The sequence below is a fragment of the Panthera tigris genome, chromosome F2 (genome assembly GCF_018350195.1).
Source record: "Panthera tigris isolate Pti1 chromosome F2, P.tigris_Pti1_mat1.1, whole genome shotgun sequence".
NCBI lineage: Eukaryota > Metazoa > Chordata > Mammalia > Carnivora > Felidae > Panthera > Panthera tigris.
In genome coordinates, this window is record NC_056676.1 from 73,913,345 (window position 1) to 73,937,697 (window position 24,353).

Sequence of the window (24,353 nt, forward strand, 5' to 3'; positions counted from 1 at the left end):
GTCGGGCCCACGAGAACAGGGAGCTTCATCAGTGAGTCCACGGCTGTTCCCCAAGGCCCGGCACACAGCTGGGTCTGGAAGAAGAGGCTGTTGCTCTGCGTGAATGCGCAGAAAGCACTCCTCTGCCGACTGATCACGTGACCGGATGAGGCTCACGTTCGCTCTCCTAGCAGAACGGATCACGAGCTGGCTGACGGAGTAAAAGGATGGAGCCCAGGGTGACCCATACCCGCTGGCCATAATGGCTCGCGTTCATGCACACTCACTGGAGTACTTCACGCCTGTTCTCCGTTTCGGTTCATTGTGTCTGTTTCCAGGCCGGGAGAGGCGGGCACGGAGGGCCACGGCCTCCTGTTGGCGGTCACACAGCTAGAGCTGAGATTTGAACCCTGGCGGCCTGGCTCCAACGTGCCTGTGCTTCACACCCTGGCCCAGAGAGAAATTTCTAGAACAAGCTTTGCAGGATACTGACTCCAGACTTTCAGAATCTGATAGGGCGTTTTCTTTCTTTTCTCTCTCTCTTTTTTTAAATTTTTTTTTTTCTTAAGCAATTTGAGGAAAGTCAAGGCCGGACCAGTAGCAAAACAGCGTTTTACCAGGCGCTGCAGAATTCGCTGGGCGGTGAGGACGCGGATGCCGGGGTCCTGGCGGCTGCAACATGGTACTATTCCCTGGAGCACTCCACTGATGACTATGCCTCCTTCTCCCGCGCCCTGGAGAACGCCACCCGGTAAGCCCGAGGGGACACGGGCTCCTGCCCTCACACTGGTGCCGGCCTCGGTGACGCTCAGGTCACGGATGAGCACTGGACTGTGCCGGGAAGGGACGGCCTGAAGGGTGTTGCTACCCCCTGGCCAGCTAGGTCTCCCCATCTGGGAGTCTGTGGTTTCCAATCTCAGAGTCACTAGCTCAGAATAAAACGTGGCCCCGCCCACTGGGAATCTGGGAACCAGAAAGGCTTTAATTTTCCCTCGAGCAGAGAGCTCGGTTTTCAACCCTGCAGCCAGCAGCTATTTCTGTAGGCCCAGCCCCAGACTGTACTCTAAGAGCTCAACGATGTCCAAGTTCTGGACCCTTGTTGGCTCCTCACCCCGTCAGGACTGGCTCTGATCTGGGTTATTGAGAGAGCTCAAGCAGGACTGGAGTTTAGAAACCCTCGCTTTCGCTCCGACTTTGCCTCTGATGGGCTTTGAAGACATCTGTGCCCTGGGGCAAGAGCTGAGGTGTGAGGCAGGGCTGGTAACCGAGGAGGGTTTCACCAAGGGAATCCAGCCCCCCGCCCCAGCTCAGGCCCTCATTGCCTCCCAGCCAGGCTCAGACAGTGGCCTCCCTGCCTGCCCTCGGCAGTGTCCCCTCCACCGGTGCGAGCTGTGACTCTTTCCCGTAGGCCTGATTCCTGGTCCTGCTCACTACCCCTCTTCTTCAGGAGATGAAGCATGGCTGCCCCATGTGCCCTTCCACACCCCAGTGACCCCACCCCACCGTAGAGCTTTCCTATAAACACTCTGGCTGCCTCCAGACTCCACAAAGGAGTTCATCTCAACAGCCAGAAAAGAGGGGGAGACGAACCCTCTTCACTGAGGGACTTTCATGACTGTTACCAGCCTCAGTTGTCACAAAGTCCCTGCAGGATGGGTCCCCTAGGCCCCATTTCTCAGCTGAGGATATGGCGGGTCAAGAAGATGCCGGGGCCGCTGACTGGGATTCAGAGCCTGGTGGACCCAAGGCCGCCCGAGGTCTGTGGGGTTCTGACCAGGCCCGCCCCCTCTACAGCACGGTGCTTGAGTACCGGCCCACGCACGACCCCACCGTTGTAAGCTGGTGCTTCTGAAACATCTTTCCATCAGCCCCCAGAACGGGAGCAAACGTGAAGCTTGGGGAACCTAGAACAGCGTTCTCAACCTCCTGACGGTTGGCATTTTGAGCTGGATGATTCCTTGCTCTGGGGTCTGTCCCGGGCATTGTGGGATACTTAGCCACCTTCCCGGCCCTTCCCCGCCGGATGCCAGTAAGAACCTTTTCATCTCCAGCTGTGACAACCACAACTGTCTCCCAAACGTTGTCAAATGTCCCCTGGGCATTGGGGGTGTCTTCAGTTATGCTGGGTATATAGAGTTGCTACATATAACAAAGCTCCCTCCTCTGCCTCATTTGCCCAGGGACTACTTTATCACCTGTCCTGTGATCGACATGGCCAGGCACTGGGCCAGGAGAGCCCGAGGAAACGTCTTCATGTACCACGCTCCCAAAAGCTATGGCCACAGCAGGTAAGGTTCACCGGCCAGCACCCGCTCTGTGGCCGCACAGGGAGTCTGGTAGGGCTCCAGGTCCATTGTGTGACCCACAGGGGAGACTGAGGTGCAAGTCGTGGCTCCGTGACATCAGCCATGTCGTTTGGCATCTGAAAAATGAGTGTATTAGTAATGGCCACGTCCTCTCACAGTATTGTTGGAAGGGTGAACAAAATAACAGATATAAGAGGCCCTTTGGAGTTCCGACATTAGCTGTTGATGGGTTGACCTGGCTTGGGGGAGGAGGCTTTATCAACCCTACACACTTAGGCCTCTGAAACCTGAGCACTCACTTTCACTTAAGAAAATGGTTTCCCCCATTTTTTTGTGTGCAACAAAGGAAAGTCCTGTTTGCCTCTAATCTGTACGCCATTCCTACTCTCAAAATATACTTAATATATTTCAATGTACTTTATAATGAAAGTCTTAGGTGCAACAAAATAATCCCCATGGAAAAAGGAAATAATAAGCGAGTGAAAGAAAGCCCATGATAAGTGAAGGGGCAACCAGTGGGCACAGAATATAGCCCTGCCTGTTCCAGAAGCCAAGGACAAGATTTAAAAAGAAAGAACAGGGGCGCCTGCATGGCTCAGTCGGTTAAGTGTCTGCTTCTTGATCTTGGCTCAGGTCATGATCTCACGGTTCGGGAGATCGAGCCCCATGTTGGGCTCCGTGCTGGGCCAGCCGTCCAGGTTGAGCATTTGCAGATAGCAGAAGCTCATGGGGTCGGGTCTCCCAAAGATGCCAGAGTCGTTTTATTTTTTCTGAGAGTGGAAGCCGGGCCTGCCGTGTGGGGAGAGGACATCGATCGCCCACATCAGTCTGTTTTGCAGGCAACAGGAAGATGGGGTGTAAGAAGGCCAACTTTAGAGCTGGGGCTCCTGCCCCACCACTTGTCAGCTGCAAGCTGGGCGGCATCCTTTGTCTTTCTGGTCCTCAGTGTCCTCATCTGCTAAATGAGGCTAATGGTTTCCCCTTTCAGGGTTGGCATTCACAATATCTGGGATATAAATTATCTGGCCAAGTCAGGCCATGTATTCCTTGGCAATGACACCAAGGGAACTCTTACAAACATACACAACTTCTCATTGTAATTGGCAACATCCTTCTAATGGGCTGAATGTGGCCACCGAGAGATGCCAGGTCCCAACCCCGGGGACCTGTAAATGTTGCCTCATAAGGAAAAAGGGGCTTTGCAGACGCGATTACGTTAAAGACCTGGACCCAGGAAAATGATCCCGGATTATCCTGGTGGGTCCTAGCTGTGATCACAAACGTGACTACGAGAGAGGGGCTCGGGAAGATACACAGAAGAGAGGGAGGCAGTGTGACCATGGAGGCAGAAATTGGAGTGAAGCACCCATAAGCTAAGAAACACCAGCCAAGAATCCACGAAACTCCACCAGATTCCAGGCAAGAATCCTCAAGAGCTGCGGGAGCAAGAAATGGCTTCTCCCCAAGAGCCTCCAGGGGAAGCATGTTGACACCTTGATTTCGGCTCCATGAAACGGATTTGGGGCCTCTGGCCCCCAGAACTGTGAGACAGTGAACGTCTGTTGTTTTCAGCCACCATGTCTATGCTGGTTTGTTACAACAGCCATAGGGAACCAATACCGTCCCCCAGACATTCTAGTTTCCCAAAGCACCCATTGTTTGCCTGGTTCCCCCATAGATTATTCAGTTTATATAACACTTCACAAAAGCATCCAGAATCCTAGTGAGGTTGGCAGGGTTGAAACGGTCATTGCTCTTCTACAGATGAAGAGTCTGAGGTTCAAGGAGTTTCACGTGATCTCCCCAAGGACCAGCAGTGGTTGGTTGTAGGGCATTGGCTTACCCATAACTTCTCTAAGACCCTGAACTCTCTTTCCACTAAACCGTGCGGACTTTCTCTTTCTCTGCTTAGAACTGTTTATGATTCCAACCCCTATCTACTTCCTAGATTCCAGCAGCTGTCCCCACGTGGTAGGAAGGAAAGTAAATGGCAGGCTCCTCTGGTAAGGAGGCATTTGGAAGAAGGAACGATGAAGAGAGAGATGGTTTGGGTGGGGATGAAAGTTCCCCTCGTCACCCAGCGGTCACTCATGGCCGGGAGTTGTTTGTAGAATAAGCCTCGATGTGTCTCCCAAATGCCAGGGATCTCGGGATTCGCTCAGTACAGGAGTCTGGTTCTCTGCCGTCCACCCTTTTAAGGCACAGATTACAAGAGAAGACATGATGCTCCTGTAGCAAGCCCATCAGAAGCCTTAAAAGTGTGCACACGCCGTTGGGCTCCGAAATTTACGGTGGCAAACCTAGAAAGGCATCTGCTCCATGAGGGCAAGATCAGTCAAGACAAAAAGGATCCATGTGATTCGGGCCAGGGGTGATTCAACCCCACCCCTGTTAGTCTCCTACCAGCCATAGCCAAGGTAGCCCATTCCGGTAGCCTCAGGCATTTCTTGGCTTGTAGACGGCCATCTTCCCGCCGTGTGTCTGTGTCCAAATTCCCCCTTTTTATAACAACACCAGTCACATTAGACGGAAGCCCACCCTGTATCTTCATTTTAACTCCGTTATCTCCGTAAAGACCCTATTTTTAACGAAGGCCATATTCTGAGGTCCTAAGATTAGGGCTCCAACATATCTTTTTTTTTTTTTTTAATTCTTTCTAATGTGTACTTATTTTTTAGAGAGACAGAGTGCGAGCGGGGGAGGGACAGACAGAGAGGGAGACACAGAATCCGAAGCAGGCTCCAGGCGCCGAGCTGCCAGCACAGAACCCGACACGGGGCTCGAACTCACGGACCGCGAGATCATGACCTGAGCCAAAGTCGGACGCTCAACCGACTCAGCCACCCAGGCGCCCCTAACGTATCTTTTGTAAGGGGCACAATTCAACCCAGAGCACCACTCTTCTCTCTAAAGTAACAGCCCTGCTCACGAGGCCCCCGGGTAGCAAGGGCCCAGAGCAGCCTGTTCCAGACCCGAGAACAACGCGGACCTTGCAGGAGGGCTCCTTGAACAGACTCTGAATCACATGCCCCTCCGGGGATCCACGGACAGGGCTCCACTATGCTGATCCAAAGACCCCCGCCCCCCGCCCCAGTGAAAGGAGGCCATGCTCGTGAGCCAGACCCTCATGGAGTGCCTCCTGGGTCGTCACAGTCGCTCTGCCTCAGACCCCAGAGACCCTCCTGGCACAGAGTAGTGGGTGCTTCGGAAATCATGTTGGAGCTGATCCAACTCCCTCATTTGACAGGTGGGGAATGAGTCCTTTCCACTCTGGTCTATAGGCTCTTGGGGGCTCAGTTTCGTCATCTGCAAAATGGGAACAGGGAGGGGAGAGAGGTCAGGAGCACTTGACTCCACACTGGGCTCTGTGGAGCCCTGGCTTCAGGGCCCTGGAGGGAGGAGAACAACATTCTCTATACCTTGTAGACTGAGCTGTGAGTAAAGCATCGAGTTTATGCAGTTTAGAGAGGCATGAAACCCACTGGGCTCAGTCACCCATAAGTGACTTCTGCTCTCACATGCTACCGTTTGGGAGGAAAGAGACACTCAGAGCCACTAAAACATTTCACAGAGAGAGCTATTGCAATGAGTACAGAGGCAGAAAGTGTCCTGGTGACATCAGGCTCTCTGGGCCACCTGACTCGGTTAGAAGCCCAACGCAAGTCACTTAACCTCCTTGGTGACTCAGTTTCTTCACCTGAGAAATGGGAGTGATCATGGGACCTGCTTCGGAGGGTTACCGTGATCATTAATTTGCACGGAGAATGAGTCAGACAGTAAGTGCTGAGGGTGTTCTATTATTCACACCCATCAGAGAGTGTCCTTGACTGTCTGGGTCTGTGTGATCTCTCCCGCCACGGTCACGGGATGGCTCATCGTAGATGCTTAAATCAATGAATGAATCACCAAAACTAGCCCATTTAATCATTGGCAAGTTTCTCCTTTTTGCCTGAAAAGACATCTCTCTCATTCTGCCCTGGAGCTGTCACACCCCTCATTTATTTCTGGCTCAAACCTACAGACTTAAAATATATGTGCTGCCGTGCATTTTCAGCCATCTGTCTTGTACCTCCATTTCTGTGAGCATATATTAGCTTTCCTGGCGTAGCGAGCACACAAAACGCAATAAATTACCACTTTCTTAAGACTCTCGCTAATTGATCACAGCCTGGCATGGTTCTTTAACTGCCCCTGGATTATAGATGAGCTTTTCAGCCCTGAAATTGAGGGCCAAGCTCTGGGAGGAAGGTGTAGTGGATGGGGGAGGGGACAAGGAAACTAAAATGTATCTTGTGAGAAGAAGGTTCCATTTTAAGATTCAGACTGAAAGAATCAGAGAATCCGGAAGATGATTTCGTCTGTGTCTTTCATTTTATAGATAAAGAGACAAAAGCCCAAGATAAGGAATTAGGTCCCAGCCCCAGGGCCAATCAGTAGCAGTCTGGACCCAGACCCTGTCTCCTGCCCGCTCTCCAGTTTTGTTTTGTTTTTGTTTTTTTTTCAATCTTACCCTTCAACCCAAAGCCTCTTGAGTATCTGCCATGGCTAAATCCACTTACTAGCTGTGTGGCTTTGAGCAAGTTGCTTAACCTCTCTGACACTCTATGCATCCTCACCTATAGACAGGGAAAGCAAAGTACCTGTCCCATAGCGTGGCTCAAAGGGTTTAGGGGAACAGTGCCTGGATCTGAGATATGTGTGTGTGTGTGTGTGTGTGTGTGTGTGTGTGTGTGTATGCGTGTGTGTGTGTGTAGTTATGCGGTTGTGTGTATGTGTGCATGTAACACCTGGAAGTTTTGATTTCCAAGGCTGTTAACATGAAGAGGAAACATACCAGCTCTGCTCACTGGGGAGATTTGAGGCCAGTCTCCTCTGTATCTGTAGCTGTCTGTTTCAGGAAGAGGGATTTTCAATGATGACTCTAATCCAGGGTTTCTCAGCTTGGCACCATTGACATTTCGGGCCGGATAATTCCTTGTGGTAACAGGCTGTCCTGTACCTTGTATGGTATTTAGCATCCCCAGCCTCCCTCACTCAATACCAGAAGCACCTCCATGATTGGGACAACCAAAAACGTCTCCAGACATTGGCCAGGGTCCCCTGGGGGGGCAAAATCACCCTCTGCCGAGAACCACTGTTGGACTCCACTAAAATGGGGGTTATTACCAACAGCACCTGAAGGGAAGAGACAATCCCTTCCCCAGACTTGATCGACGCAGGACCCCTCTGTCCACAGACACTGCCCCACTGGAGCCCGTTGAGGCAGACCATGGGTGCACCATGGGAACAGAGCATGGCTGGTGTTTCTGTTACCAGGGTGACCCGAAAGGCTGACAAGCCTCTTTCCCATATTCACGCCAGCAGGGCCGGGACCTGCCGTCCCCTCCAAGTTGGAGGTGCAGGACGATCCCTAGAAGGGCTTGCCCAGCTCTGTCTCTAGGTGCCACTTCCTGAACTCAGCGAGGACTCTTCCCTCCTGCCCGCCTCCTGCCCTGCCTTCTTGTAGACCCTCAGTTGAAGTCCTTCTCTTGAACCAGCCCCTTCCAAAGGACACGCCGGTCCCAGTATCTTGTCAGGTGGAGCCCTCTCCGCATTCCTTGTAGCCCATAGCCAAAGGGATGTGGCTTTGCAGCCCATGTGGCTGCAGCCCCTTTGCAGCCAAGGGATGTGCCTTTGCAGATGATTCCTTGCAGCCCATAGCAAAGGGAAGCCACTTCCAGACCCTGTGGCCAGCTCAGGTTTGGGGGACCCTCCCCCCAACCCATCTCTGGGGGCCAAGTCCCAGCAAGTGTGGAAGAGGGCACTGATTTATTCTCTGGTGTTGCCTGTCCTTAGACGGCTCTACCTAGGTAAGCCACTTACGGTGTGCCTCCGGGCAGGTGACAACCTCCCACAGCTTCCCCTTCCTCATTCGTGTGATGGAGCTCACAATAGCATTGACACAAGTATAGGAGTGTGTCAGGATTAAATAAGGCCGCGCATGCAGACTGCCCAGCTAACTCCCCGACATAAAGTTGGCATTTATTAAGTGACTTCCAACACTGTTTAATGGGTTGTGCTAGAAGAATCCACATTGCAGCTGAATAGGTCCCAGGCAAACAACCCCAGAGGAGGTGGTTTCCGGGCACCGGCCCCTGAAAGAGGAGGGGTGGCCACTTCAGAGAGCATATGGGGACCCTTCGTCATAAGATGCCTCCTAGTTCCCACGGAAATTCACCGTGGGGCTGTGTATGGGCTGCTGTGGTTGAGTTGGGTGCTGTGGTCTGGACCTCGTTTCGTAGTCCTTGGTCCCAGAGCCCTGAGATATCATTCCCACATTTCAACACCACAGAGGACATTTCAGAGACGCGAGTCCTGACTTCTCTCTGAATGGAAGTTGGGGAGGGCTCTTGGAATTGCACCCCGACCCAGGCTCCACGTAGGATGCCAGACAATTCTTTACTTTGGGGAGAAGCAGCTCAGTGGAATGGGAGAACGCATCCTTTGAAAGGAAATCAACTGAGGTTTTAATTCCATCTCTCGCGTTCATTAATGGCCTGCCTTCCAGCAAGTTTTTTTTTTCTCAGTTTCCCCACCTATAAAATGAGTACAGTTACATCTCCTTCATAGTATGGAGATTCAAGTCGATGTGTGTTAAACATCTGGCATATTCTAGACGTTATGGTTATTTTTGCTTTGGGAACAATAAGTCTCTGAGAAGAAAAAAAAATTCAAAATGACTTAAGAGGCAGCAATGTTCTTCCTTCATGAGATGTCCTGACCCTGGAAAACAAAGTCATAAATTCTGGACTCAAGACATTTTGTGCACCACGACATTTGCATTCTAGACGTGTGTGTGTGCATTCCAGGGGCCTTTAACATTCCAGATTCAAAATATTATCTTTTTAATGGACTGTCTTGTTGAGTTTGTTGGAATTAGCGACCCAAAGAAAATATTAAGTGGCCGGATTCTTGAATGGGGTCCATGGGTCTGGCTACATCCTGGGGAATTGACAAGATTATTTACCAGTAAAGATGGAGGTAAGTCATTTTCTAAAACAGACTCCTCCAGCCTCGTGATCTGGAAGAGGGTGCATGCTGTGTGTCCTCTTTAGCACTGATTCAACAAATATTTACCTATTGCCTTCTATGCCCCAGATCCCCTTCTAGATCCTAGAGACGGAGAAGCCGGCAAGATAGAGAGGGGCTATCCTCTTTATTAACACTACAGTCAGGCGATGGGACTGACGGAGGTCTAAGGATGAGGTGCAAAGAGCAGACAACATGCACATAGTAAGCAGAGTAATTCAGAAAATGGCCCTGGGAAGGAGAAAGGGAAAAGGCTTGACATGTTTGAGGATAAAGAAGGAGGCCAGGAAAATTAAAACTAGAATTACCCTATGACCCAGCAATAGCACTACTAGGAATTTATCCAGGATATAGGAGTGCTGATTGGTAGGGGCACCTGTACCCCAATGTTTATAGCAGCGCTATCAACAATATCCAAATTATGGAAAGAGCCTAGATGTCCATCAACTGATGAATGGATAAAGAAGATGTGAGATATATATATATGCTGGAATACTACTCGGAGATGAAAAGGAATGAAATCTTGCCATTTGCAACAACATGGATGGAACTGGAGGGTATTATGCAAAGTGAAATAAGTCAGCAAAAGACAGCGTGTTTTCACTCATATGTGGAATTTGAGAAACTTAACAGAAGATCATAGGGGAAGGTAAGGAAAAGTAAGTTACAGAGAGGGAGACAAACCATAAGAGACTCTTAAATACAGAGAACAAACTGCAGGTTGATGGGGGTGAGGGGTGGGGGGGCAGGGAAAATAGGTGATGGGCATTGAGGAGGGCAACGAACACTGGGTGTTTGTTGGGATGAACACTGGGCGTTGTACGTAAGTAATGAATTACGGGAGTCTATTCCTGAAGCCAAGACCACACTGTATATAGCTAACTTGACAATAAACTATTAAAAAAAAAAAATGAAGGAAACCAGGGAGCTGGAGTCTACTGAGGAGAAGGAGGATGGTTGGAGATGTGGGAGACAGGGTCTTGTAGTTCACATAGGCGTTCATATGCTGTGGTAGGCAAAGAGATAGTATTTTATCTGAGTGTGTTGGAAAGGCATTGGGGATTTTTTTTAATGTTTATTTGTTTATTTTAAGGGAGAGAGAGTGCACTCAAGCAGGGGAGGGGCAGAGAGAGAGGGAGAGAGAATCCCAAGCATGCCCCACACTGTCCGTGCAGAGTCCCATGTAGGGCTCGAACTCACGAACCGTGTGAGATCATGACCTGAGCCGAAGTCGGGAGTCAGAGACTCAACCAACTGAGCCACTCGGGTGCCCCTAGCTCACTAGAAACCAGGTGTGTTTCTTTTAATAGAATTGAAACCATGTTGTCCAGTGGGACGATCAGTTGGTTAATCAGAAAAGTCCATTAAGACGGGAACTCATGAGAAACGAATCGGGTAGGTGTAGACCTTAAACATTTTATCGTCTCTGTGCACACAAACGTGCGAGCATCCGCCATTCCCTCTGTGCAGGGTCGGAGGCTTGAGTCGGAAAATGCTCCTTTTGAAAGTCTTACAAAACCACAAACATAACGCGTGGCCTATGATTTCCAGCTTTGGTTTCTTGAAAGGGGGGGGGTCTCTGAGTGATATTTAATTAATTTAATTAAGTTCTGTAATTACCACGACAAAGACAACTGGCACGCACAGGTTTGAGACAAACACAGTTGACTCTTGGGAAACACGTAACTTCCTGGGGAGGATGGACGCACCGGGCCAGGAAGACGCAGTCTTTTCTGAGCAGTAGTTGTTATGTTTTGTGCAGGGAATAAAATGTCCAGGTTACCGGGCGCCTGGCTGGCTCTGCCAGTAGAGCACGGGGCTCTTGAGCTCAAGGTTGCGAGTTTGAGACCCATGCTGGGTGTAGAGTTTACTTTAAAAAAATATCAAATGTCTAGGTGAAGGCCCCAGATTCACTGAAAGCTTTGCTTGTAGCACAAGCAAAACAGCATATCTTTGCTGGGCTTTCTGGTCTATGGAAGTGTTGCAGGTATTTCTTGGGGGCCGAAGGTGGGATTATATTATTTAAAGTAAATCGGGGAGCTCATTTTTAAAGGATTGCCTAGTGAAACTTTTGGTAAAACAAAAGCCATTTGTAAAGCCTGTCGTTGCCTCTCGGCAACTCGTAGGCAGAATAATAATTCATAGGCAGAATCCGAACCTTTGCATATTAGATTGGCCCAAAGAGAAGTGCGCTTACAGGCTTCTACTTGTAAGGTCGTTAACGACGTGTCAACCCCTCCAAAAAAAAAAAGCCTGGGAAACAGAAGGATTCCATTCCTCCTTGTTCCTGAATTTTCCGTCGGAGGAAGTTATTTAGAGATGCCGGCTAGAGATAAGAAAGGGAGTATATTTTACGGGGATGAGGTCAACAAACTTCCTCCTGCCGACAGAACAACAGGGGTTGAAATCTCTGGAACAACAGGCTCTCAGATCCGTTGATCAGATGGACTGGAGCAGGGAGCCTGTCCACAGCACAAGCCTCTTAGCCCATGGTCGGTACAAGAGCCACCTTTGCGATGCAGATCCGTGGCTTGTTCGTGGTAGGAAAGATCCTCCCTACTCGCTCTCTATAGCTTGAGGGGAGCCCAGCTCAGATCTTTCCCTCGGAGGACACCACCTCCTCGGTCATTATGCTCCTTGATCAGCCCCAAAGGGCCATGGATGATGACTCCCCTGCACCGGAAACAGAGCTCAAGTCAGGAGCTTGTGCGATGACTCATCTCTGAACTGTGGCTTTTGGCTGGCCAGACTGCAGGCCTGGAGTCCACACCAGCAGGACTGAAGATGTCAGGATGGCTGAATGGGAAGCCTGGGCAGCATGGGGTAAACAGCACCAACCCTCTGCCCTTCCTGGACGAATGCAGCAACCCCGTGGTTTCTCAGTTCTGGTCTCCCCCCTCCCATACCATTTCAGGAATGCTTCTGGAAGAAACACAGCTTGCAGCTTGCTTGCTTAGAAGCCGCTGATGTCCCCCAACCCCTTGAAGGTGTGGCCCTCGATTCCTCTGGCCTCGGTTCTCACCCCTTTCACAGAACTGGAGCCTGCAGGACCTTAGTGAGTGAGTTTAGTGGTTCCCAGGCTTTTGGTTTTCCCGGACCAGGAAAAATCCCCATTTCGCTCTTCAGCATGAGGCGCTTCTCGGTACAATCGACGAGACCCAAAGCTCTGGGGACTCTGCTGCCTGCTGCAGACCCCAGTCTGCCCCCACTCCCTCTGTGCCCGACCCCCGTCCCTGTCTGTTCCCACAGAAGCCACCCCATGACTTCCCACGCTCTGAGTCTCTGCTCCAAAGGCCCTTCCCGGCCGAGCCCACTCGCTAAACCCCTACTCCCTGACTTTCCACAAACTCCTCTCCTGAGACAGTGGGTTTGCTTCTCTCTCCCTTCTTGTGAGGCTTTGTAAACACTTTCCTCATTTGATATCTATCTGTCATACCCACAACACCTCTGAAAAATGGTGGCTTTTATGCGTTTCCTCTTTAGCTGTGAGCTCTGTGCCACATGGCTGATCCCAGCCCCTGTTCAGGGCACCCCCCGCAGCAGGCATTCGGCAAATGTGACTCGAGGACAGTCTTGTGCTGACGTCCTGTGTTTTGCCATCATCCCCACTGAACTGTTTTCACACCCTGTGACTGAAACATAACGCTCGTAGTCATCCCCGGGACATGTGGCCCGTCAATTCCTCCCACACTCTGGCTGAACATAGCACCACGGACGTCAGCGACGGTACCTTTTCCTTGGACGGCAATTTGGAGCTTTTGGAGGGATCTCCATCCTCTACAGTCTCTGAGCATCCAGAGGAAGGCTGAACAGAGATGACCAGACCCATTTTACAGATAGGAAGACCGAGGCTCAGAGGGTCAGCAGGGGAAGCGGGGTTTGAGCCCAGCTCACCGGGCTCGGGGCCGGGATCTCTCCTAGTCCCCATGCCCACATGTGACAGTGAAAAGATCCAGACCTGGCTTGAGGCTGGGACGAGTAACTCTCAGGTGAGGGGAAGTCTGTCCAGAGGGTTATAACCAAAGACAGCAAATGACAGCTAAAAGTTTGGGGCGCCTGGGTGGCTCAGTCGGTTAAGCGGCCGACTTCGGCTCAGGTCATGATCTTGTGGTCCGTGAGTTCGAGCCCCGCGTCGGGCTCTGTGCTGACAGCTCGGAGCCTGGAGCCTGCTTCGGATTCTGTCTCCCTCCCTCTCTCTCTCTGCCCCTCCCCTGCTCACGCTCCGTCTCTGTCTCAAAAATAAATAAACATTAATAAGTAAATAAATAAATAATAAAAATAAAGGAACGCCGGGCAGGACCACTTGCCTGCATAACCAAACCCCAGGTTTGGGTGTATGATTACTCAGTGATCACACCCAGCACAGAGCAGAGAAGCCCAATAAGTATGTGCGAACGGTCAGCGCGAACGGTCAGCCCATGGCACCATGGCCGCTCAGCTAACCAGCTCCTCCTTTTACCTTGTCAGTCCCTGGAGTGTTCTTCCGCGTCTCCCTCTGCTGACGCGGAATCCAAATCTCGTCTTCTCCCTCCAGAGAGTCCTGGGGCTCTCAGCCGGGGCCCAGAGTCCTCTGATCCTCAGTGCCCTCTTCCACGGCTCCCACTGTCTGACCTGCCTCCAGATGTCTGCCTTAAACTGCTCAAAATAACTCCAGCATCCTGATAACGATCGGCTCCGCTAAGGAAAAAACAAAGCAGAAGTCCTCAGCCACAACAGCCTCTCAAACTAAACAGAGCAGATGGGCTGGAAGACCAGGCCTTTTCCCAAAAGCAGTGCTCCGTGACCTGCTGGGGTCGCTGACAGTGGCAGGCTGGAGGTGACCCGCACCTGTTCCCAACAGCTGTCTTTCCCCAACCCCGAGCTCCAGGACGTCACCTTGGTGGTCTGAGGTTCTCTATGGCAGCATTGCCGACAGTATGGAAATCGGCAAAAGGCAATCGTTAAACCTTAGCCAGCACACCACTGGCACCAATCTTGAGAAGGTGAGGAAGGCGATGGAGCCCCTCCCAAGGAAGGCGATGGAGCCCCTCCCAAGGAAGGCGATGGAGCCCCTCCCAAGGAAGGCGATGGAGCCCCTCCCAAGGAAGGCGATGGAGCCCCTCCCAAGGAAGGCGGTGGAGTCCCTCCCAAGGAAGGCGATGGAGCCCCTCCCAAGGAAGCGTCGATATACAGCGTCACACCGTTTCACGTATAATTTCGGGGAGCTCACGGCCCCCCGGGACCCTACAATGGAACTCTCAGGTTAAAGGCCCCATGCGTAAGTGTTCAGGTGTTTCTCAAAGCTAGAGAGGAAAAGGGAAGGAGTAGATGAGCCAGAGACTGAGCAAGAGATTTGAAATCTTTTTAATTAACTAATTAATTAATTTTGAAAGAGAGAGCATGAGCAGGGGAGGGACAGAGAGAGAGGGAGAGAGATAATCTTAAGCAGGCTCCGCACCATCAACACAGAGCCCGACTCATGAACTGTGAGGTTCAAGACCTGAGCCGAAACCAAGAGTCAGACGTTTAGCCGACTGAGCCACCCAGGCGCCCCGAGAGATTTGAAATATTTTATTGCCACACCTCACTTGATGTTTGGAAGCATGACCGTGTCACCATTTTACAGAGGAGGACACTGAGGCCCAGAAAGTTTATGCATTGTGTCCAAGACTTCACGGATCCTAGCTGATTGAGCTGGGATTTGAACTCTGCTCTCGACGCTATTGGGAACGAAGCTTTGCTTGGAAGAAATGAATAGCAGACAAGGCTGCCGTGGTAGGCAGAACCCTCAACATGGCCCCTCTACATGACCACGCCCTAGTCCCCACAACCTGTGACTCTGTTACCTTCCATGGCAAAGGGACTTGGCAGATGTGGTTAAGATTCTTGAGACGAGGGGATTATTCGGGGTTATCCCGGTGGGCCCCATGTAAGGACATGAGTCCTTCAGAGCGTGAGCGGGAGGGAGAGGACCATGTGAGAGCAGGCTGGCTCTGATGGTAGAGGAAGGAGGCCATCAGCAGTGGCCTCCAGAGCTCCAAGTGGCCTTCAGTTGACAGCGAGGCAGAAAATGGGAACTGTGTCCTCCACCTCAAGGGGCCCAGTTCTGTCACAGCCAGTGAGCAGGAGGCAGATTTCTCCCTCGGAGCCTCCAGGGGGAACAAAGCCAGCTGACGCCTTGATTTTACCCCAGTGAGACCCGTGCCGGAACTTTGAACTCTGGAAACGATGAGAGAGTATGTTTGTGTTGTTTTAAGCCACTGAGTTTGTGGACATTTCTCAGGGAAGCCACGGAAAGTTCATCCGGTCACTTCCCTGAAGGACCTCTCAGAAACAGGCCGCGTCCCTCCCACACTGTAGGGGAAGGGGCAGGCCCTGGTGTGGCAGCAGAAGGGAGAGGGCGTCGCCTACTAATGCCAAGCTACCCTGGTGCCTCTGCAGCCCACACAGGAGTGGGTAGCCCCTGGGGGTGTAACGAGGCCAGTGCTCAGCCGGCTTTGGGATCACAAACCCGGCGTAGGTCTGGCATCGCCACTTCCCAGTGTGGGGCCCTGGCGAGAAAATGGCCTCTCGGAACCTAAGTTTCTTCCAATGTAAACACTCTGCAAATTACTCCAAGAACATCTACTCTCAGGGCCCTCGAGATAACTGGGGGTGAAGGGAACCCGTCAGCTACCAAGAGTGGCTACGGGAGAGGTGATTTTTATTGCCGTCAATTCTATCTTCCTGGCTTTTTTTTTTTCTTCGTGTTCCTTTTTCCCTCTGAGTCTTACAACATCACTGAGAAGCTAGGCCATTAGTACTTTTCAGTGACCCTCAGCCCCTGCACACAAGTAGATGGAGAACTGGATTTGGGGTCTGGGGGATTCAGCTCCGGATCCTGGTGCTCCCATGTCTGAGGCATGTGGCGGCATCCTGGGTCATCTCCTGGGAAATGTACGGATGATAACATTTATGTCCTTGGCGGGTCCCGAGTGTTGGATGGTCAGAAGCCCACTCTGGTACCTGGCACAACTTCGTGCTCAGGAAATGGCAACTGGAAACAGACACTGAGTCGAGCTGGCTGTAAACAGGTGACCTCGGCCACCGCAGACTCTGGGCTTTTGTGTGCATTTGACCAAGTGCAGTACACAAATACTTCTGGGCATTGGACGAGGGACTTAGCCCTTTGGGTGCCAGGATGTATAAATATTCATGCCGCTACCCCCTTCCTGTCCCCCTGCTTGGGAATAAGATGAAAACCGTCCCTAAGTGGGTGTGGGGTGCCTAACACTGTTCGCAGAGAGACACTACACTCTGTGGTTGAAGTTCCCCTCCTAACCGCGTGCCGTTAGCCCTGTTGGTCTCGCGGGGTCTCCCGTCTCTTCCGTGGCCCCTTCCAGTGTGGAGCCCAGTGCTGACACACAACAACCAAGATCATAACACTACCCGGCTCTCGTCAAAGCACTTGGAACTGGCTCGCACGTGGCTGGTTCGGTCTGGTGTTTCATGATAAGCAAACTAAAACCCAAGTTGAGTGACTCATCCAGGGTTACTCGGGCAGTAAGTGACAGAGCTGACTCAGCGGAGTGACTCAGCCCCATGTCGTTCCCTCCATGCCCTGCTGACAGCCATGTGTGCACTTGGTGATCGTGCTTATGGTCCCAGGAAGGATTCCAGCCCTTGAGACCCCTCGAGGTCCCCAGGTGAGGCTAGGTACCTGGGCGTCGGGCCCAGCCCTGTCCCTGTTGGTCACCCTAGTTCTTGGCCTGTGCAAGGGAGGGACTACAGGGAAAGTACTTTGTTGGCCTGAAATGTTCCCTTTTATACCCTTGAACTTGAGGGTCCTGCTTCCCAGTCTCAGGAATAACCACCACGAATCCCTCTGATTCATGGCCAGAGCCATGCTGTCCACGAAACATCGTGCCTGCCCTCAGAGTGATTTAACCTCCACCCAAACCACCTGTATCTGGGAGCCAGCTAGCCCAAGCCCTTTCCCAGCACATGCGTCCAGTGGGCGTCTTCCTGTCATACCAGCACAGATGAGAACCACTGGTGACACTCTGTGCCCATGGCCAGAAACTCTGCTATTAGCTTGACAATGGTGATTACATACGAAGCAGAAGGGTGGATACCTTTCAAGTCCTTACTACATGTGCCACCTTATTCCAATCTTTACAATGACCCCACAAAGCCGGTATTTATGCACCTGCTCCAAAGCATGGAATCAGGGAGGCCATGTAACTTGCCAGAGGTCACCGGCTTGGAGTGGGGAGGACTCAGACCTGGGGTGGTGCCACTGGGCTGCATGCCCCCCATTAGCTCATGCCCCTGGCAGTGCTCTTGAGCTGACTCCGCTCTTCAATTCACTGCGTGTCTCTGGGTAAGTCAGGAAACGTCTCTGGACTTCGTTTCCTTCATCTGTAGAATTAGAATTGGCTCTTGTGATAATCTGTGGCCGACTACAAGGTTAGAGAGTGCAGTCTCCACACAAGACCACGCTTACTTCTGACACCAAGTGCAAATTCAAGGGCCTCCCCAAACCACCCTCAGGCTTGATTATTCTCTAGAAAGACTCACAGACCTCACTGAAAACTGCTAGACTCATTGTTACATCATACAGGGAAAGAAGTGAATTCAGACCAGACAAAGGAAGAGCCCAGGAGCGTTCCAATGCAGAGCCCCACAGTCCTGTCTTTGTGGAGTCAGGAAGGGTCACTCTCCTGATGTGTGACAATGCCCACAAGGTAGCACGAACCAGAGAGGCTCACCCAAACTTGGTGTTCAGAGGTTTTATTAGAGCCCAGTTACATAGGCATGATTGATTGATTGATTGATTGACTGCCTATGGTTGATCTCAGGCTCCACTGATACCATGTGGCTTATATCCCCCACCCTAAGTCACATGGTCTTTTGGCATGACCTGTCCCCACCCTAAGACTGTCAAGTGCGACCACGTTTATGGAAAATCCAGTGCAATTAGCCTCTGCACTAAACAGAGGTATGATCACAGGGCACAAAGGCCAGACTTCTCTTTGGGGAAAGTCAAGTTCTTTACTACACAGCTGTGAAGTCCCTTCTAGCTTTTTCACTGTGACACTCTCCCAGGGTTCACCCCCATGGCCCCGAGTACCCCTGAGCTGGTCTCCCCAAGGCCAGCCCCAGCCCAGTCCACTCAAACGTCTCATCTGGCCTCTAAATCCTTATTCTCTCCTGCATGCTGCTTATTAGATGTTCAATTCAGTCATAGTATATATTTATTGACCAGCCAGCAATGGTGTGTCAGGCACTGGTCTAGGCTATATGGATGAATGTCATCCTTGAAAAGGTGTGCAAGTATAAGTCGTATGAACAAGGGCTAACACAAAGAAGGGACTCAAATTACAGACTATTTTTTAGTATTTATTTTTGAGAGAGAGAGCGACAGAGCATGAGTGGGGGAGGGGCAGGGAGAGAGGGAGACACAGAATCCGAAGCAGGCTCCAGGCTCCGAACTGTCAGCACAGAGCCCGATATGGGGCTCGAACCCACAAACCGTGAGATCATGACCTGAGCCGAAGTCGGCTGCTTAACCGACTGAGCCACCCAGGTGCCCCTACAGGCTATTTTGAACAAACGAATGTTCCATTGACATTGCAAATGTCATGGTTGGAAGTTTCCAGAGAGGTGATTGCTCAGCTTTGGGTCTACTTCAGCCAACAGATGTGGGCCGCCATTGGACTAAAGGCCAAACCAAATCTTAACTAAACAAACCAAGCACGGAATCCTACACGTAAACAGAAAAAAGTCTTCATTTGGGGAGGAATGTTGGTTTTCGGGTTGTTTGGCTTTTCCAGAAGTTTACGATTCCTTTAACTGTTGCTTCTTATTTCCGTGTGTTTTCTCAGCCTGGAGTTGCTGGCAGATGTTCAGTATGCCTTCGGCCTTCCCTTCCACCCTACCTACCAGGGGCAGTTTACTCTGGAGGAGAAAAGCCTGTCCCTGAAAATCATGCAATTCTTGTCCAACTTCATCCGATCCGGGTGAGTGGACGGCATGTGTCTGCTTCTGTCATCACGCCTCCCTCCCTCCCTTTGAACACTTTGCACTGGCGGACTCCCTCTACCCCACCCCCCAGCCTTTGTGGTCACCTGCCACTGGGCTCCCTGTCTCAATCCCCCTCTTCTAGCCAAAGCTACCTCTGTGTAGATTAACCTCGGTGAAGGGACGCTCCAGTCACACGCTCCCTTATTCAGCCGCGTGTGACGCCTCGAGATCAGGGTTCCCGGAGCTCAGTGCTATGGACGCTGGGGCAGGATAAGTCTTCGTGGTGAGGGCGTCCTGTGCATTGCTGGCTAGTCAGCACCTTCTCTGGTCTCCCACCACAAGAGGACGGTAACCCCTCCCCCCAGGCATGAGAACAAAATATCTCAGTGCCAAATGTCTCCTGGAATACATAGTCACCCCAAGTTGAGAAGCACTGTCTTAGATTCTCAAATTCAGTTAAAATATTCAAGACCCTTCCTTATTGACCCTCGCATCCCCTCACCCCTCTGTTCTAGCCCAAGTACCGTGCTCACTGTCCCCACTTCCAAAATTGGTCCCCCCCCCCCCCCACACACACACCTTTATGTCCTGGCCAGACATGCTCTGGCCACCTAGCATAGTACTCAGGCCCCTGGGAAGGGAAAAGCGGAAAAAGTCAGGTTTCATCCGTAAACCACACACAGTCTGAAACCTAAAGCCCAACCGAATTAAAAGGGCAAAGTTGAACTTTGTATAGTTTGTTGTAGGAGTTGAGCGGAAAGACAATTCTTTTAATTCAGATTTAGAAAATGTATGGCTGGAGACGTGACAGTGGAGTGGGGCCTGGAAGAATCGCAGGATGTTCAGACACAGGATGCCAGCCCAAAGAAGGCACCTTCAGGTTGAAGGGATGAGAAACACCTTGTTTGGTGAATGGCAGGAGGTCAGACCTAGTGGCGGGTGTGGGAAGGCGCCTGAGTGTAAGAGGATATGACATCCCCTCCATAGGGAAGGTGGCTCACGAGTGGCAGACAACTTTGCCTGGCTCGCCCTCCCCCACCCAGGCCTTAGACAAAGGGCCCCTAGAGACTGGTTGTGGTGTCCAGATACAAGGACGCCAGGATACAAGGGGACACGGTGACCAAGTGAGCATTCAGAAAGACAGGAGGGTAACGTGAGGTCCTGAGTAATGTTGCTGGGTCATGAACTCGAGTCTTTCCTTTTCCAGAAATGGCCTGAGATGGGTGAGGTGAGTCAGGGGCCTTTCTGCCTTTAATCATTTGGAATGCGGCAGGAGAGCACAGCGCTAAGCATCAGATCGGGCAGATTCAAACTCTGCCTTGACACCTAAAGATGTGTGATCTGGTCCTTAGACACTGAGTGCAACTGGAAAGTGATCCCAAGTGACAAAAGGAATGACACGTTTCCCTCGTGGATGTTCCTTTCTTGTCATTTTCCCAGAAATCCCAACTACCCACATGAGTTCTCAAGGAAAGCCCCTGAATTTGCAACCCCCTGGCCTGACTTTGTCCCACGTGCCGGCGGGGAGACCTACAAGGAGTTCAGTGACCTGCTTCCCAATCGACAGGGCCTGAAAAGCGCTGACTGCTCCTTCTGGTCCAAGTACATCCAGTCTCTGAAGGCCACGGCAGGTGGGGAGGCTGGAGCGGGCAGGGGGCTGGGCAGAGGGCAGATGGGGGCTGGGCAGAGGGTGGACGGGTTGTTAACCCCCTGCATTTACTGAGCTCGCTGGGTGGCAGACGTGGGTGGAGCTCACTGGGGCCAGTGAATCATAGGGTGCCATCGGCTCAGCATTTTTTCATGAAGAGCTCACAGTACTGGGGGTTCTTCTGTTCTGATGGGGGCGAGAGGGGAAAGTTAGAGAGAGAGAGAGAGAGAGAGAGAGACAGGGCGAGGACACCAGGGGCCTGGGTGTGGGATTTCTAGCCAGGGGAGAAGTGGGTATTACCACTTCTTCCTGCTAAAGAGAACTTCCTGTTGAGCAGGCATTAAGGAGAGAAAATGAATCATAACGAGGGCTCTGGGAATACAGAAATAAGTGCAATGCCTTTAAGAAGCTTCCGGGAGAGTGGGGGAGTGAGTGATGTAACCCAGCAAATGGCCCCTTGGCTTTCCCAGCACCACGATGGACGTCTGCACCCAAGCCAGTGGGAGCCTAGTGGAGGGAGGGTCTGGGAAGGCTTCCTGGGGAGGTGATGGTGGGGCTGAAGGTTTTTAGAATGGCAGGATTTCTTCATGTGGCAAGAGATGGGAGTGGAACATTCAGCAGGGAAGGGACCTTGCCCAACATGCTTTAGACGGCTAACACTGTATTAGCCTCCAAGGCCAAGTGGCTCTCTATTGAACCCAAGTCCCATTGTACCCTTAGCGTGACCGGTGGTGGTGAATCTGATGCCCGTCCCCTGGAAATGCTCTGCTGTTGAGCAATCATTGGGAAGGCCCGTCAGAGGCTGGGCTATCTTAGGGCCAAGGGGGAAGACATGGGGGGAAGACCTGATTGGACTGGACCAACCTTGCCTCTCCTGTTTCAGACGAAGCCAAGCAGGGTCCATCAGCAGAGAGTGACTCGGAGGACCCGCCGACAGGAGAGCCAGGCTCCAAGAGCTACAGCAAGTAGCTGTAGCTGCTAAGACGCCCCTGCCCAGTCTGCCAACCCCACCTCAGGCTGTCACCAAGGGCATCTTATTCTCTAAAATAGCCCTAACTTTCAATAAAATGTCTACATGCAGTGACGCATGGGTGACTCGGATTTGTTTCTTTAAGACAATCCTTGGGGGACGACAAACCACATGATCTTCCTGAGGCTTGAATCCCAGACTACCGCTTCCTTCCAGCCAATATTTGTGGAACATTCTCTCTCCCCCAGGCCCCGTGCTGATTTGCCAGGGAGGCAGGGATCCTGCCCTCTGGATGGAGAAAAGGACAGGTAAACAGGTGTTGAGAGTAACACAAGAAAGGAGATTGCATCGAGGGTGGTCTCCAAAGTTGTACAGTCCCACCCGCACATTAGAATTCTCTTGTGAAGGTTCCAGAATGGAGACGGGAGACCAGCTGGGCCGGTGTAATATCCTAAGCAAGAGACAACGAGGTCTGAATTAAGGCCGTGAGGGTAGAAATGGGGGAAGACAGAGATCTGAGAACCCTTTTAGGAAGCAGAATTGATGGGACTTGACTGAATGTGAGCAGGGGTAGAGGAAAGGAGATGAATTATTACCCCAATTATGGTTGCTTTGGGTTCCCAGATAAGCAACAGATTTTATCACTTAGCCCCCTAAAGGACACACTTATGAAGGCAAATCTGTTTAAATCTGTCTTCTCTCTCAATCACACACACACACACACACACACACACTCCAGAGAGACAGAGACAGGGAGACAAAGCAAGAGAGAGAGAGAATTAACCCAAAGTAAAAGCAAATGGAGCTGGTTAGCAGTCTCTGTCATTTATGTGGTACGTCCTGCGTTTACGTACATCCATCTCATTGGGGCATAGACCAGACTCACTATTGATTCATATGTTGGGACCATCACCCCGTTTTGCAGATGTAGAAGGGGAGTCTCGGGAAGGGTTGTGGTGTGCCTAATTTCATACAGGGGAGAAGGTGGACAATCAGAGTTCAAGTCACGTCTTCCGGTTTCTCTATTTCCTTGCACTCTCTAGACTTCAGATACGTTTACAGTGACATTGTGTATTAGGCAAAACCCTCCTGAAAGCACTGAGGACCTCAGGTAACCTCTAAGCTGCTTAGAGGATCGATCAGTTAGGATAGTTCAGTGCCAGAACCGAACACCCAACGAAAGTGCCTTAACCAAAGGATACTGCGGGAGGGGGGTAGTCCTAGCATTGGTCAAGGTCCCAGACTCTTTCCAGCTCTCCTCTCTGCTGTCTTCAGCACATGGATGATGTCTCACTTCACTGCCGCAGTACGGCTGCCACAGTTCCAGACATCACATTTGCTCTTGACGGCATCCGTGCTGGAAGAAAGCAAGGCATGGTATAAAGGGCCTTCCCTTCAGGTGTCTTTTTCCTTTCTTGGAAAAGTTTCTTCCCCAGAAATTCCCAGCAAAATTCCCTTTACGTCCCCTTGGCCATCATGGAGTTGTGTCCCCACTTGTAGACCAATCACCGACAATAGGGAATGGGCTTACCATGACCTGATGAGACAAACACGACTTATTCCCTAGAGTAGGAGATACCACTGTGCCAACAAAGCTGGAGTGCAGTTGGCAGAGGTGAATGGCGAGATACTTACTGGGTAGAAGCCTGGGAGTTTCCTCAGCCACCAACACCTGAGTGGGGGCTTCGAAATAAGATAGACCTGGACATGGTCCCATGCTCTGCCAGGTGTTCACAGTAGCAGAATGACTTGGAATAACTCCTTTAGCCCAGTGGTTCCCAGCCTTGGCCATTGGCTAGAATCATCTGACCCCTTTTACGAAATCCCAATCCCAATACCACATCCCAGATCAGTTAGATCAGAACCCTGGAAGAGGCAGTGGGTGGGGGCAAGGCATCAGGGAATTCCAAGGCATGGTCAAGAATGGACTCTACTCTGGGGCGCCTGGGTGGCTCAGTCAGTTGAGCGTCGGACTGCGGCTCGGGTCATAATCTCACAGCTCGTGAGTTCGAGCCCCGCGTCGGGCTCTGTGCTGACAGCTCGGAGCCTGGAGCCTGCTTCTGCTTCTGTGTCTCCCTCTCTCTCCGCCCCTAACCCACTCGCATTCTGTCTCTGTCTCTCTCAAAAATAAACATTCAAAAAAAATTAAAAAAAAAAAAAAAAGAATGAACCCTACTCTTAAAGTCAGCCCTCGACCCAAGGGCTTGGAATAAAAATTAAAAAAAAAGAATGGACCCTACTCTTAACTTCTCTGATCTTTATTTTCCTTACCTGTAGAATGGATTCCATGAAGTTTACTGGATGAGCAATGCTTAGCAAGGTGCATGCTGGAAGCACTTTTATTTCTGCCTATTACTCCCCATTTGTGGGAGGCAGAATAACGTCCCTCCCCAATTCG

The 24,353-nt window shown here is 51.3% G+C and overlaps 1 protein-coding gene across 1 annotated transcript in view; it reads left to right on the forward strand.

The window, feature by feature from the left end:
* The window catches only part of TG (thyroglobulin), a 254,110-nt gene extending 232,006 nt beyond the window's left edge, over positions 1 to 22,104 (forward strand). Inside the window, exons 44-48 of the mRNA XM_042973584.1 lie at positions 549 to 730; positions 2,160 to 2,267; positions 19,199 to 19,333; positions 20,778 to 20,968; positions 21,869 to 22,104. Coding sequence (XP_042829518.1) covers positions 549 to 730; positions 2,160 to 2,267; positions 19,199 to 19,333; positions 20,778 to 20,968; positions 21,869 to 21,954 — 702 coding nt within the window. The 3' untranslated portion in view covers positions 21,955 to 22,104. The remainder of the gene's footprint in view (positions 1 to 548; positions 731 to 2,159; positions 2,268 to 19,198; positions 19,334 to 20,777; positions 20,969 to 21,868) is intronic.
* Positions 22,105 to 24,353: the final 2,249 nt, after the last annotated feature.